The 15,593-nt window shown below is 42.6% G+C and overlaps 1 protein-coding gene across 3 annotated transcripts in view; it reads right to left on the bottom strand.

Moving 5' to 3' along the window:
- The window catches only part of dennd3a (DENN/MADD domain containing 3a), a 76,293-nt gene that overhangs the window by 50,880 nt on the left and 9,820 nt on the right, over positions 1–15,593 (bottom strand). The window contains exons 1-3 of one of the 3 annotated variants that reach the window (XM_060942642.1): positions 15,285–15,526; positions 628–845; positions 81–351 (exon numbers count right to left, since the gene is read on the bottom strand). In XM_060942642.1, the coding sequence (XP_060798625.1) occupies positions 81–351; positions 628–711 (355 nt within the window). In that variant the 5' untranslated portion in view covers positions 712–845; positions 15,285–15,526. Of the gene's footprint in view, positions 1–80; positions 352–627; positions 846–15,284; positions 15,527–15,593 lie in introns of those variants that run through there. The other 2 variants (XM_060942644.1, XM_060942643.1) reach the window with 2 other exon arrangements.

Here is a 15,593-nt window from a genome sequence, read left to right on the forward strand (position 1 = left end):
AAATCAAGAGATACCGTCATCACCATGAACACGGCTAAAATGTTCTTCTAAAATATTTGAGAAGGTTCAGAAGGCTTCACCTGGGAAACACAGCTGGGGCAGGGCAATGAGGTCGATGTCTTTAGGCACGCTCTGATCATCTGTCGTGGTCTTGGTCTCATTGCTGGAGGACACAGCAGGTCTTCCTTTTTTCTTTAAGAATGAGCGTCTCCTCTGGGCCCGACTGAAGGATGGGGCGTGACCTTGACCATCACTTGGGTTCTCCTTCGTCACAAAAGGTGGGGCATGAACCTGCAACACCTCTGCCTCCAACAGTACCGGATCTTTTTCTTTTCCATCCTGCAGCTGAGACTGAGAAAATCATAATTATAGGTCAGAAATAATAACTATACATTCATTTATGTCTTGGTAACAATATAGAATTCAGTGCAAAAGTTTGCATCCCCCTTGGTTTTTGGGTGGGGGGGAGGGGGAAAAATCACATAACTTTATTTTACAGTTTTCAATCCAATTCACTGAAGGGTGTTGATTAAAAACCTGGCAGAATATTAAATATTACAGCAATTGCATCAACAGAAATGCAAAAAGGACATGCAAACTTTTGCACTCAACATACAGTCACATTACCACACAAAACTCCTTCAGACGATCACTGGATGCGCCCAAAACCACACAAGCTTCCAGCAGTCCCAATGGGATGTTATTCGCCATCAGAAGGCGCACATCCACACCTCTTCTGATCACACGCACAGTCGAGTTGCTGCAATAACCCGTTCTCCACGTTCACAATAATCCTGCTCAACAGCGTGGTGTAAAATGTGCTGGAACATCAGCCTCGTCTAACCCTGTTCAGAGACACATACAACAAGACAGTGCTCAGGCCACTTCGTGAAGCTTTCCAAAGCAAAAAGGGAAGTAGGAGGAGTATTGATTACATCATTTATGTCAGAACACAATTAACACAGTCACACTGTGGTCAGCAGCATGCATCACAGATACATGACTGCAGCACAATTAAGACAAATCAGAAGTTCAGGTCTCTTAAAAAAAAAAAATTGAATAAAACTGCTGCATTTTAGTTTAAAAAAAAGAGCAAAAATTAATCAAAATCGAAAAATCTACACAAAAAAAAGTGCTATACTATATTCTCATACATACAGTACCTCTAGAAAAAAAGTATTTCACCCCTTAGAGATTTGTCTTTTTGCTGAATTGCAACATCAAACTTAAAAGGTGCTGACTGCAAAGTCATGTGAAATTTTCAATTATTTATTTATTTATTTTTTTACTTGCGAAAGTCATTTTCCTATTTCCCGCAAGAACAATATCATGCGGACAAAACATGATCATTTTGATGCCCTGAAGGTCGCTTTTCTTCGTTTTGGGACAAGTCCCTCTTGAGGTAAACAGTACAGCCCTGCGGAAACAGCCGAACACAAGGTGCTTTAACGAATTAGCATAACTACGGAACTGCGTCACACCAAGATGGCGACACACGGAAAACAGACTCTGCATAGACAGAGAGTTCTGAGTCACAGGGATGTAATTTGTTGCTGACATTTGCGAATAGGTCTGTGAAACAAAAGATGAAGATATCTTTTCTCCGTTACCGCTTTCATGCTATCGGTTCTTTCTCTGTAAGATGAAAACATTAGGTGTATAACTCCATACTCGCTAACATGGAGTCGAGGAACTTAGCATTCTAAGGCTAAGATAGCGAAGCGCTAGCTAGAATTATTAGTTATCTGTCCAGATAAATGACTCCTCTAACCTTGCTCTATCTTGCAGTTGCACTCACTAGGCAGGACGGATTTTATCTCGGCAAAACATTCACACATAGGATACATGGTGTGTTCAGCAGTGAAACGTCTCAAAATTCCAACAGCAATAGAAATAGAACATTTTGCCCAGTATTTAACTTTGCAGTCAGTACTTTTAAGTATATTAGAAAGGGATTTTCTCCCTGCTCCTTTAGAAATGACTACGAGGGGGGAAAAAGAAATCTATTTAGACTTGCTCAAAAATAAAAGAAATCTGGGCGGCACGGTGGTGTAGTGGTTAGCGCTGTCGCCTCACAGCAAGAAGGTCTGGGTTCGAGCCCCGTGGCCAGTGAGGGCCTTTCTGTGTGGAGTTTGCATGTTCTCCCCGTGTCCGCGTGGGTTTCCTCCGGGTGCTCCGGTTTCCCCCACAGTCCAAAGACATGCAGGTTAGGTTAACTGGTGACTCTAAATTGACCGTAGGTGTGAATGTGAGTGTGAATGGTTGTCTGTGTCTATGTGTCAGCCCTGTGATGACCTGGCGACTTGTCCAGGGTGTACCCCGCCTTTCGCCCGTAGTCAGCTGGGATAGGCTCCAGCTTGCCTGCGACCCTGTAGAACAGGAAAAAGCAGCTAGAGGAGAGGAGATGAGATAAAAAAATCTAAAACAATATCCCCTGATGGCAACTATGCCATAACTGTGGGAAAATGAAACTGAATTGAACAAAATTGCAATATGCGCATTACTGACATGTAACAAAGAATCCTGTCAGGTTTTGTGAAAAATTGAGAGAGGAGTTGATTTCAGAAAGGGAGTACCCTTCCCAGGATGGACAGATGGACACTGCCAAGACATAATCTCCCTTCAGACATTTCGGCCAGCGGGGGATAAAAACCGTGAGGGAAGTTGATTTCAGAAAGCAAGCACACCTTGATGAAATTGCCAAAGTTTCTTAATAATCAAGGGCATAACGCTGGTAAAATTTGCCCAAATTAAAGGAAATTTCAATATGTGTATAACTGTCATATAACAAAGGCTTTCGCCAAGTTTGGTGAAATTCCTCCACAAATTATGAGAGGAATGGATTTCAGAAGAACGTACATCTTCATGAAATTGTCAGTTATTTAATCAAGGATCAAAACTCTGGTAAAATTTTCACAAATGAAATTAAATCGCAATACGTGTATTACCATCATATAACAAGGGCTTTTGCTGAGCTTCGAGAAATTCATCCAAAAATTGTGAGAGGAGCTGATGTCAGAAGGCAAGCACACCTTCATGAAATTGTGAAAGTATAAAGTTGTTAATCAAGGGCCACAACTCTGGTAAAATGTGACTGAATTTAACGAAATTACAATATGCGTACTACCGACATATAACAAAGAATCCTACCAAGTTTTGTGAAATTCCTCCAAAAATTGTGAGAGGAGTTGATTTCAGAAGGTGAGTACCCTTCCCGGGATGGACATCACCACAACATAATCCCCCTTTAGGCCTTTTGGCCAGCAGGGGATAAAAACTGCTTAATTGATAAATATTGACCCCCTTTCCAAATTAGGAGTAGTATTTAAATTTATGAGCACTCACTGGAGGTGAACAGTGGTGCAGCGGTTAGCACTGTTGTCTCACAGCAAGAAGGTTCTGGGTTTGAAACACTTGTCTGACTGGAGCTTTTATTTGTGGGGAGTTTGGATGTTCTACCTGTGCCTGCACAGATTTCCCAGAGGTGCTCCGATTCACTCCTATAGATGATGGAGGACACTCGCATGTTGAGTATTTTTTTAACCTTTCTAGGAACACTGTGATATCCATTACAACAAAGCAGAAGAAATGATGGCATACTACTACGTATACCCAGTTCTTGGGCAAGAAGGGTAATTGTCAGAAGTGTCCATGAGGCCGGCTATGACACTGAAGGAGTTATAGAGCTCACTGAACTCACTGAAATAGGAGAACCTGTGTAGACCTTAACAATAATCAGCTCTTTAATGGATGTGTGTGGGAGAGTGGCCAGAAGGAAATCACATCTGAGAATGGCTAACATAAAAGGCATGCCTAGAAGGCATGTGAAATTCTGAGAGCTCTTGGAGAAAGCTTTTCCAGTAATTTGATCTAAAAGCAAAACCTTATGTTCAGCACAGACCAAATACAACCCAACATCTAGGTAACGATTCCTACCATGATGGATGATGGTTTCAGAATCATGCTCTGGGGTTATTTTCAACAGTCAGAACTGTACATCTTTTTGCCATCAAGGACAACATGAATGAAGCCCAATACAGATCAAATTCTTGATGAAAACTTGTTCTAGTCAGCCAGAAACCTGCGTCTAGGGTGATAATTTATGTCCCAACAGGACAGTGAGCCAAAGCACATGGCAAAGACTACAAAGAAATGGCTTGAAAATAAAGGTTTGTGTTCTGGAATGGCTGAATCTAAAGTCCAGAACCAAATCCAAGTCAAAATCTGTGGTATGACCTGATCGTTTCTGTTCATCAACATTCTTCACCTAATTTGGAAGAGTTGGAGAAAATTTCTGTTGAGCAATGGGCTAAAATCAAAGTATGAAAAGCTCATAAAAGACACACCTGAGACAAAATCTGATGTTATAATAATTTCTGGAGACACTGTACAGTATATAAGCCATGGCCTAATGGTTAGAGAAGCAGCTTCGGGACCAAAGGGTTGCAGGTTCAATTCCCTGGACCAGCAGGAATGACCTCAGTGCCCTTGAATGACATGTGAAAGCATAGTGGGAAATTTTAGTCACATTGGACAGAAACGTCCTCAGCACAGATAAGCTGACTTCAACTAATCAACATCAAGTACAATTAAAAAAAGTATAAAAATTGACCACACATTTAAAATCCAAATGTAAGAAACTATTAGTCTGGCTAACGCGACTTCAAAGCTCTGCGAGCATTTGGTCTGGCAAAGATATTAAGCCCAACCGTTTCCCAAAGGCGTGGTTGACCCGCCTCCCTGAAATGCTGCAGTTTGCTACTGGTCGAAGCCAGAAAAGGCTGTGATGAAGCTTAAACCAATCACATCACTCTTTCCTCTGACGTATGTGACACGACGGAAACTGCTTGAGTAACAGGAAGAAGATAAATATCTCCAGGGCTGCTCTTTGCTCCGTTTTCAATGAGAACTTCCCGTTGAATGCTTTCAATACAGCATCTACCGCTGTGTCAAAGGCTTGCCGCTGCTCCATGTTCGTAATGTTTCTAGTGAATGAAGCGCTTCCGGCATAGATTCTGTAAACAATCTATGGCTTCCGGTCGCAGTTCTACTACGTCACTGCCTTGAACACGCCTCTACCCAGGGCCGTTGGAGATGCTCAAAGTTGATTGGCTCCCGATTTTTCGGGAGCTTGGAAGAGCTGGAGATAGCTTGCCTTGCCAGACTAAGCTCGCAACAGGCCCTTGTGTTGCGTCACACTTAGGATGGGCGGGCCCAGGCTAAGAAACTATACACTGCCCCCCCCCCCCCCCCCCCCCAAAAAAAAAAAAAAACAACAACAACGAACAAACAAACAAAAAAAAACCCCACCAGCTACTAAACTACAATTCAGGGTGATAACACTTATAACATCTGCTCAAAAAGATAAAAGTGTGGTCTGTGATTTAATCATTTTGTTACGGAGGAGGTAGAACTCATACCCCACCTTTATTAAAGTGATTAGATATCAGATAGTTTGACTGGTCATTTAGATCAAACTGGATCAATATTTAAACAGTGATCCTAATGTTTAAACAGTTGTTCCTGGCCAATAAAAGTTTTAGAAGTTTCTGCCTTGCGTCATCTCAGGGAGTATTTTTTATTTTTTTTTCTTGAAACCATCTCATCTGGCTTGCTCATTAAAAACCTGGATTTCTGTAAAGCTACTTTGTGACAAGGTCCGTCATACTCATTTTTTGTACTAAACTAAATCATAAAGCACTGCTTTTGTATCTTTGAAGGTTCAACTCTCATTTCCATTCTGAAGGAGGAGCAGGAAGGGAACTATAATTAAAACATACAGATGCCCACTTGATGGGGTCATACCCGGAAAACCAACACAAAAAAGGTTAGTAGGTCTCCACCCTTCCTGACTCAGAAAGGGATATATTCATGTGAAAGAACAAAAACAAAGTCTCACTGACTGGCAATTTATCACTAGAAATAGACATGCATTTGAATGGTTCAGTGAATGAACAGAAAACCTGAGGTCACAATAGTCTCACCTTGAACTAATACTATTCTAGACTAGGAGTATTTACAAATTGAAGTTTTCACAAAATGCTAAACTTATCTAAAAATATCATGGTATTAATCAATCACACAAGCTGGTGGTAAAATTAAGGAAACACTGATCATAAATTGTTTAAAAAGAAAGTCTATTTGCACAACCATCCATCCATCCTTTATCCGTAACCTCTTATCCTGTTCAGGGTCCTGGGCAAGCTGGAGCCCATCTCAGCTGACTACGGGCGAAAGGCGGGGTACACCCTGGATAAGTTGCCAGGTCATCGCAGGGCTGACACAGAGACAAACAACCATTCACACCTATGGTCAATTTAGAGTCACCAGTTAACCTAACCTGCATGTCTTTGGACTGTGGGGGAAACCGGAGCACCCAGAGAAAACCCACGCAGACACGGGGAGAACATGCAAACTCCACACAGAAAGGCCCCCTGTCGGCCACTGGGCTCGAACCCGGACTTTCTTGCTGTGAGGTGACAGCGCTAACCACTACACCACCGTGACGCCCTGTTTGCACAACCTTATATGCAAATCCCCCAATTGTTCCTCTTTCTTAAAACGCTATTTTTAAAAATCGCTGATGTTGTCCGCAGACATCACATTGTCATTATTAGCTGAAAGACAGAGTGGCTGCGGTTAAAGGAAAAAGGTCAATGTGCAGCCAAACCTACAGTAGATAGCTGTTTGGTTTAGTCCTGTTCATTAAATGTCATGTTCTTCTGTGCATTTTGGCGCTTTTGTGCACGTTAAAATGACAAACATGCAAAAAGCAGCAACTTCGGAGGAAGTTCTGAGGGAAGGGCTAAAAAAAAAAAAAAGTTTTGTGGAGTTGCAAAAAAGATTGATTATTTATTTTTCCCCTGTCACAAAAGGGCCTAGCAAGGAACTTGATTGGGTGAGAAAATGAACGAGTAGATGGCGACAGACAGAAATTTTAATGAGTATTTTGAAAAAGTCGATAATGACATATCTGATCATACACAAATGACTAATGGAAAAATTGTGACACCACAACCCGCCTCCACTCGAGAAAGACTGAATGAATAATTTCATACGAACACTGACCCACTGTTGCAAGACGGCATAACAAGGACTGGCCTTGTACACACATACTGTAATCACTTCACAGACACTTCTTTCGGCTGCTCCATTATGTTTGGGGTCGCCACAGCAGCTCTGTTCCGCATACTTAATTTTGCATAGGTTTTAACACCAGATGCCTTTCCTGACACAACCCTCCCCAATCTATCCAGGCTACGGACCAGTATTAAGTATGCACTGGCTTGTACAACCCCAATGACTGAGTATTTTACCTAATCTGCATGTTTTTGAACTGTGGGGGAAACCAGAGCACCCGGAGGAAACCCATGCAGACATGGGGAGAACATACAAACGCCACACGGAAAGGCCCTCGTCGGCTGTGGAACCTGGAACCTTCTTGCTGTGAGGCGACAGTACTAACCAATACACCACTGTGCTGCCGTGCCATCATTTTACAGACACTACATGACCCAAAACAGCATATGTTCCAGTGTTGTAGTCAAGTCACTAAACCTTGAGTCCAAATCCAGTCTCGTGTCCCCAGTGTTCAAGTCCGAGTCAAGTCAAAGTCCTTAAAAAAAATTAAAAATTTGAGTCGAGTCCACGATTGATCCGAATCAGGTCCGAGAACAAGACTCCAACCGCACCATTCGACGGTGGCTGTTTTGCGCCATTAACGTTAGTTTGTTCCTTAACATGATGTATGAACATTCTCTTTGTCAGGGAGTGCGAAGTATTCTGTCAGAGATGGTTGGGAAATGGATGTAAGTGCAGAAGGTGTGTTTATTAATACAAGTGAAGACACGTAAACAATCCAGAACGGCAGGCAAAATTGTAAAACAGGCAATAGGTCGAGCGAGGCACAAACAGGCTATCGTAAACTTGGCAGAATCAACGACAAGAAACAGGAAATCAGGGATCAGGAAACCAAACAAGGAAATAAGGCTCGGTAATGTGTCAGCAACGCAACTCAATACTTCGCAAAGTGCGTGCGTTTTCAGTTTTTATATAGGTGCGCTGATTGCACCTTAATCCTATGTGGGTGCAAGTCGTTTACAGCACGCATGCGAGAGTCCACCTGATGCACACGCCAGGACGCATAAGCGTGACACTCTTGCACGAAATTAGTACAAAATTTTATGTAGATATAAGTATATTATGCCAAATTATTATGTCGGGTTGCAAAAAAAAAAGAAAGAAAATCAAGTCTTCATCTCCAGTTTACGAATCCGAATGCAATTAATGCACAAGTCCAAGTCATCAGTGCTCAAATACAAGTTGAATCACGAGTCCTTAAAATTAGGGTACGAGTTGGACTCCTGTACTCGCGTACTACAAGCCTGATATGTTCATTATAGTGATGGACACAACACATTGCGGTTAAATACATAAAATAATCTTGTAAATTCAAATACATAAGTGTTACGACCTGGCTCAAGACTGTAACAAAAGAGGAGACACATCTTTAAATGAGAAAACTCAAGGATTTATTGGAATAAACAAACAAAACTTAAACTGAAGAAAGAGTTAAAGGCAAATAAAATAAGCAAATGAGTCAGTAATCAATAGTGTAAGGAAAGTGTCTGGATAAATAGAACACAAGGTGCAGCACCCTGTAAAAAGAAACCCCACAAACCAAGAAGGCCCAAAAAGGACAACCGCCACCTGTCCCTTCCTCTCCCTCTCTAGTACTGTATCTGCCAAACTGATCTTATATAGAGGCTGAATCAGGTGAGACTCCTCAGGTGAGAGGAATCAACACAAAACAGGAAAACCAAACGAGCCCAGAGAGCATTACAACCAGCAATAATTTCGTCAGTATGTGTCCGTGCGCTTAAGTTTCATATCATCTCATTATCTCTAGCCAGTTTATCGTGTTCTACAGGGTCGCAGGCAAGCTGGAGCCTATCCCAGCTGACTACGGGCGAAAGGCGGGGTACACCCTGGACAAGTCGCCAGGTCATCACAGGGCTGACACACAGACACAGACAACCATTCACACTCACACCTACGGTCAATTTAGTGTCACCAGTTAACCTAACCTGCATGTCTTTGGACTGTGGGGGAAACCGGAGCACCCGGAGGAAACCCACGCGGACACGGGGAGAACATGCAAACTCCGCACAGAAAGGCCCTCGCCGGCCACGGGGCTCGAACCCGGATCTTCTTGCTGTGAGGTGACAGCGCTAACCACTACACCACCGTTCCACCCCCCTCCGTGCGCTTAAGTAACCTGGTAAATAGAAAACTCCAGGTCTACATGAGCCATCTGATTTCTTTTCGTAACTCTGCAGGTAATGAGGCTATTATTTTAAATGCATTTCAGTAGACATGGTAGCATCACCACCACTTAAGCAGTTAAGGAAGGAAAGCATGATGAAGCATAATAGGAAAAACCCATCAGAAATGGGCTACAGCAGGAGTCCACCCCCAAATTACAATCTACACTAATGTACCCCAAGGGCTCATTATCGGACTTCAAAGTAACTATGTGTACATTTTTGGGCAAAAAAAGGAACACGTATATTCCCAAACAGTATACAGTGGTGCTTGAAAGTTTGTGAACCCTTTAGAATTTTCTATATTTCTGCATAAATATGACCAAAAACATCAGATTTTCACACAAGTCCTAAAAGTAGATAAAGAGAACCCAGTTAAACAAATGAGACAAAAATATTATACTTGCTCATTTATTTATTGAGGAAAATGATGCAATATTACATATCTGTGAATGGCAAAAGTATGTGAACCTCTAGGATTAGCAGTTAATTTGAAGGTGAAATTAGAGTCAGGTGCTTTCAATCAATGGGATGACAATCAGGTGTGAGTGGGCACCCTGTTTTATTTAAAGAACAGGGATCTATCAAAGTCTGATCTTCACAACACGTGTTTGTGGAAGTGTATCATGGCACGAACAAAGGAGATTTCTGAAGACCTCAGAAAAAGTGTTGTTGATGCTCATCAGGCTGGAAAAGGTTACAAAACCATCTCTAAAGAGTTTGGACTCCACCAATCCACAGTCAGACAGATTGTGTACAAATGGAGGAAATTCAAGACCATTGTTACCCTCCCCAGGAGTGGTCGATCAACAAAGATAACTCCAAGAGCAAGGCGTGTAATAGTTGGCAAGGTCACAAAGGACCCCAGGGTAACTTCTAAGCAACTGAAGGCCCCTCTCACATTGGCTAATGTTAATGTTCATGAGTCCACCATCAGGAGAACACTGAACAACAATGGTGTGCATGGCAGGGTTGCAAGGATAAAGCCACTGCTCTCCAAAAAGAACATTGCTGCTCATCTGCAGTTTGCTAAAGATCACGCAGACAAGCCAGAAGGCTATTGGAAAAATGTTTTGTGGACAGATGAGACCAAAATAGAACTTTTTGGTTTAAATGAGAAGCATTATATTTGGAGAAAGGAAAACACTGCATTCCAGCATAAGAACCTTACCCCATCTGTGAAACATGGTGGTGGTAGTATCATGGTTTGGGCCTGTTTTGCTGCATCTGGGCCAGGATGGCTTGCCATCATTGATGGAACAATGAATTCTGAATTATGCCAGCGAATTCTAAAGGAAAATGTCAGGACATCTGTCCATGAACTGAATCTCAAGAGAAGGTGGGTCATGCAGCAAGACAACCACCCAAAGCACACAAGTCGTTCTAACAAAGAATGGTTAAAGAAGAATAAAGTTAATGTTTTGAAATGGCCAAGTCAAAGTCCTGACCTTAATCCAATCGAAATGTTGTGGAAGGACCTGAAGCGAGCAGTTCATGTGAGGAAACCCACCAACATCCCAGAGTTGAAGCTGTTCTGTACGGAGGAATGGGCTAAAATTCCTCCAAGCTGGTGTGCAGGACTGATCAACAGTAACCGGAAACGTTTAGTTGCAGTTATTGCTGCACAAGGGGGTCACACCAGATACTGAAAGCAAAGGTTCACATACTTTTGCCACTCACAGATATGTAATATTGGATCATTTTCCTCAATAAATAAATGACCAAGTATAATATTTTTGTCTCATTTTTTTAACTGGGTTCTCTTTATCTACTTTTAGGACTTGTGTGAAAATCTGATGATGTTTTAGGTCATATTTATGCAGAAATATAGAACATTCTAAAGGGTTCACAAACTTTCAAGCACCACTGTATAAAGGGTACAAATAAGTACCTTAGAGGGTACTGCCCCACTGACAAGCCATCGTACCCCTAAAGGTATAATAACGCACTTTATTTTCTGAGAGTCAATGACATTTTGTTGTGATGCAGCCAATGCAAAAGAGGAGATACTGTTCCCATTCACAAGCTGATTATTTGTCCTATAACAGCGTTTCATTCCTCTTATACTCCAGAAAACACAACCCTATCAACAATTACACACGTTTACAATCTGTTTATGTGCTGTGTCCACCATTCAAGTTCCTATGTAAGTTATTACTATATAAACAATTGGAACAAGCCCATTACTATAAACCTTGTAGCTAAACTACCATCAGAGCCGGTAAAATAATAACAATCAACACTTTATGACAAAACTATTTGACCACCATGTAGTGAATGATATATCGCTTCAATCTCTTAACAAATAATGTTTATTTGAATCAGTCGGCTTCGGTATTCCTTCCTCATTGGTCGGTTTGAAGCACAACTGACTCATGATTATAGACTGCTCCTGTGCTGAGTCATTTTACTGGTAATTACAACAATAAAAATTCCCAAATCGCACAATGCTATCCGTCTTGACCCAAAGACTGAAATGAGCTTTTCCTCTCTTCTCTCTCTGGTTGTTTGTGCTGTATAAATGAGCATAAAGTAGTCCGACTGTCAATCAAAAAAAAAAGCCACTGCACTTGTTCAAGGAGACAATGAAACACCACCTTAAATGTTCTATATTTAAAATACTACTACTACTACTTAAACCTTAAGTTGTGCAGCTGTAATTATAGAATAACTTGCATATACAATGCATGGTATAACCTTACAGGCAAGTCAGAGTTATTTAGACACTGTTGCGTCATCTTTTAAAAAGTTTTCCGGATAAACAAGCCCTAGCTGCTATTGGGGACAGCAGCACAGCTGATGGGGAGCCTTTCTGTGTGGAGTCTGCACGTTCTCCCCGTGTCTGCGTGGGTTTCCTCCTACAGTTCAAAGACATATAGATTAGGTAAAATATCCAGCCATGGGGGTTGCACAAGCCAGTGCATACTTAGTGCAAGTCCCAAGCACAGATACACTGGGGAGGGTTACATCAGGAAAGGGATCTGGTGTTAAAACACAAACAAAAAAACCCTATGCCAAATCAAATATACGGATCATGACGATCCGCTGTGGCACGGTGGTGTAGTGGTTAGCACTGTTGCCTCACAGCAAGAAGGTCCGGGTTCGAGCCCTGTGGCCGGCGAGGGCCTTTCTGTGCGGAGTTTGCATGTTCTCCCCGTGTCCGCGTGGGTTTCCTCCGGGTGCTCCGGTTTCCCCCACAGTCCAAAGACATGCAGGTTAGGTTAACTGGTGACTCTAAATTGACCGTAGGTGTGAATGTGAGTGTGAATGGTTGTCTGTGTCTATGTGTCAGCCCTGTGATGACCTGGCGACTTGTCCAGGGTGTACCCCGCCTCTTGCCCATAGTCAGCTGGGATAGGCTCCAGCTTGCCTGTGACCCTGTAGAACAGGATAAAGCGGCTAGAGATAATGAGATGACGATCCGCTGTGGCGACCCCTAACAGGAGCAGCCAAAAGAAGAAGAAAAAGAAGCTACTACTGGGGACACCCATCCACCCATTATCTGTGGCCGCTTATCCTGTCCTACAGGGTTGCAGGCAAGCTGGAGCCTATCCCAGCTGACTATGGGTGAGAGGCGGGGTACACCCTGGACAAGTCGCCAGGTTATCGCAGGGCTGACACAGACACACAACCATTCACACTCTCAGTCACATTTAGAGCCACCAATTAGCCTAACCTGCATGCCTTTGGAGGAAACCCACAGAGACACGGGGAGAACATGCAAACTCCACACAGAAAGACCCTCATCAGCTGCTGGGCTCGAACCCAGGACCTTCTTACTGTGAGGCGACACTGCTAACCACTACACCACTATGCCGCTGGGGACACCCAGTTCCTACATTTTTATCTATTACTTACTGTGTGAACCAACAGACAGGCAGAATTTCTCACACCTTAATGGGATATGAAATCAATCAATCACAGCTTTATCTATCATTAATATGTACAATGAGGGCAGCATGGTAGTGTAGTGGTTAGCACTGTCGCCTCACAGTAAGAAGGTCCTGGGTTCGAGCCCAGCAGCCGACGAGGACCTTTCTGTATGGCGTTTGCATGTTCTCCCCATATCTGCGTGGGTTTCCTCCAGGTGTCCCCCAAAGACATGCAGGTTAGGTTAATTGGTGGCTCTAAATTGACCGTAGGCGTGAATGGTTGTCAAGTTTATTTGTATAGTGCTTTTAACAATAAACATTGTCGCAAAGCAGCTTTACAGAATTTGAACAACTTAAAATATGAGCTAAATTTTTTTAGGCTTTTTTCACCTTTTATTGGATAGGACAGTGTAGAGACAGGAAATGAGCGGGAGAGAGAGACGGGGATGGATCGGGAAATGACCTCCGGTTGGAATCGAACCCGGGTCCCCAGATTTATGGTATGGCGCCTTATCCAACTGAGCCACAACAGCCCCCCCCAAAACACGAGCTAATTTTATCCCTAATCTATCCCTAATGAGCACAACGGTGGCAAGGAAAAACTCCCTCAGACGACATGAGGAAGAAACCTCGAGAGGAACCAGACTCAAAAGGGAACCCATCCTCATCCGGGCAACAACAGACAACATGACTATAACATTAACAGTCCTAACATAAAGTCAGCTTCGTTGACGCTATAAATCCCCCACTGACGGAAACCTGAGCGCAAAATCGTTCACGACAACTGCAGTCCCAAAGTCAGCAAGTCAACTGCAGTCCCCAGCCACAAAAGCACCACTGCAAGAGTCCAGAACGTCCTCCAGGCGCGACCGCCAACTGTCCACATGGGGCCGCCTTCCACAGGAGCGATGCGATGAGACTCCAACCAGACACAGGGCACCAAGATGGATCAGGCAGGTCCGAGGAACAGAAGAGGTCAGCATCTCGATCCCAGGACCGACATATAACTCAGAGGGACAGATTTTGGGGGGGTTATGTGTCAGCCCTGTGATGATCTGGCGACTTGCCCAGGGTGTACCCCGCCTCTCATCCATAGTCAGCTGGGATAGACTCCAGCAATTGCCCACGATCCTGTACAGGATAAACGGCTATGGACGGATGGATGCACAATGAGTCAAAGACTCGTAACAAATACAGTACATTTGAACTAATAAAGGCTCTAAATTATATATATATATATATATATATATATATATATATATATATATATATATATATATATAAATAAAACAAGCATTACACTACTATATGGACATTCTTATCACACTTGTGCGTGCGTGCATCTCCAACTCCCAAACTGACATCTGGTTTCCACTGACAGGAAGGAAAGGGGAAAAAAAAAAAAAAAACACACACACACACACTATGAATGTGGATTAGGACACAGCCATCCTTAGTTTTAAGGCAGGGCATGTCTGAGGAACAGAAAGCACATTCACACCACTGAAAAGGGTTCTTCTTTCAAAAAACAACAAGTCGCTGTAAGACCTGGGGTTGTGTGAGCATTTGAATTTTTCCAGAAGAAGTCGTGGAACTTCTTGTCTCAGGAGTAAAATACTACCAGAACTTTCTGTCAGAAAAAAAATGTCAGAAATGTACAACGTCACTCTTACACTGACACGAGGACAATTAAAAAAAAATAAAAAATAAAACACACACACACACACACACACACACACACACCTTACAAGTGTTTCAAGACACTCACAGTCCATATCTTACTTAAAACAAACAAACAAACAAAACCATACCACAAACCCTTAATTTATATATACTGTAACAGCAGGAGCTTTTCATGTTGAGGGATTCCCACAGCAACATGTTACAAATGTAGCTATACTTTTTTTTTTTTTTAAATGGAGGAAATTCTATAACTACACAGAAATTTTCGCTTCATTTTGCAAATTTCTTTCCCTCTTTCTTTCTTCCTTTCACAAACAGCCTACAGTACCACACATAAATAACGAATAGCATGCAACACTTAAACAAACAAACAAACAAACAAACAAACAAACAAACGCCAACAAACCTGAATGAATGTGTTGCTTTTCCATCAGGTCAGTCATTACTAAAAAATGTCCACATTTAAATTTTCCTCACACCCGGAGTTAACTTTACAGGTGACAGCTCCAATAACCTGTTCCAGGTAAATGGGACAGTCCTGCGTCAGACACCGCCAATTCCCGTGTGTGTGTAAAAGCCTGTCCTGAAAAACACTTCCTGTGAGACAGCAAGCACCTCTCTCTCTCTCCCTCTCTCTCCTTCCTTCTCCGAGTTACAGTATTAAGGCTGTGTCCCAAACCGCACACTAACACACTACTGAGTTCCAAAACAGCGC

The sequence above is a fragment of the Neoarius graeffei genome, chromosome 16 (genome assembly GCF_027579695.1).
Source record: "Neoarius graeffei isolate fNeoGra1 chromosome 16, fNeoGra1.pri, whole genome shotgun sequence".
Lineage (NCBI taxonomy): Eukaryota > Metazoa > Chordata > Actinopteri > Siluriformes > Ariidae > Neoarius > Neoarius graeffei.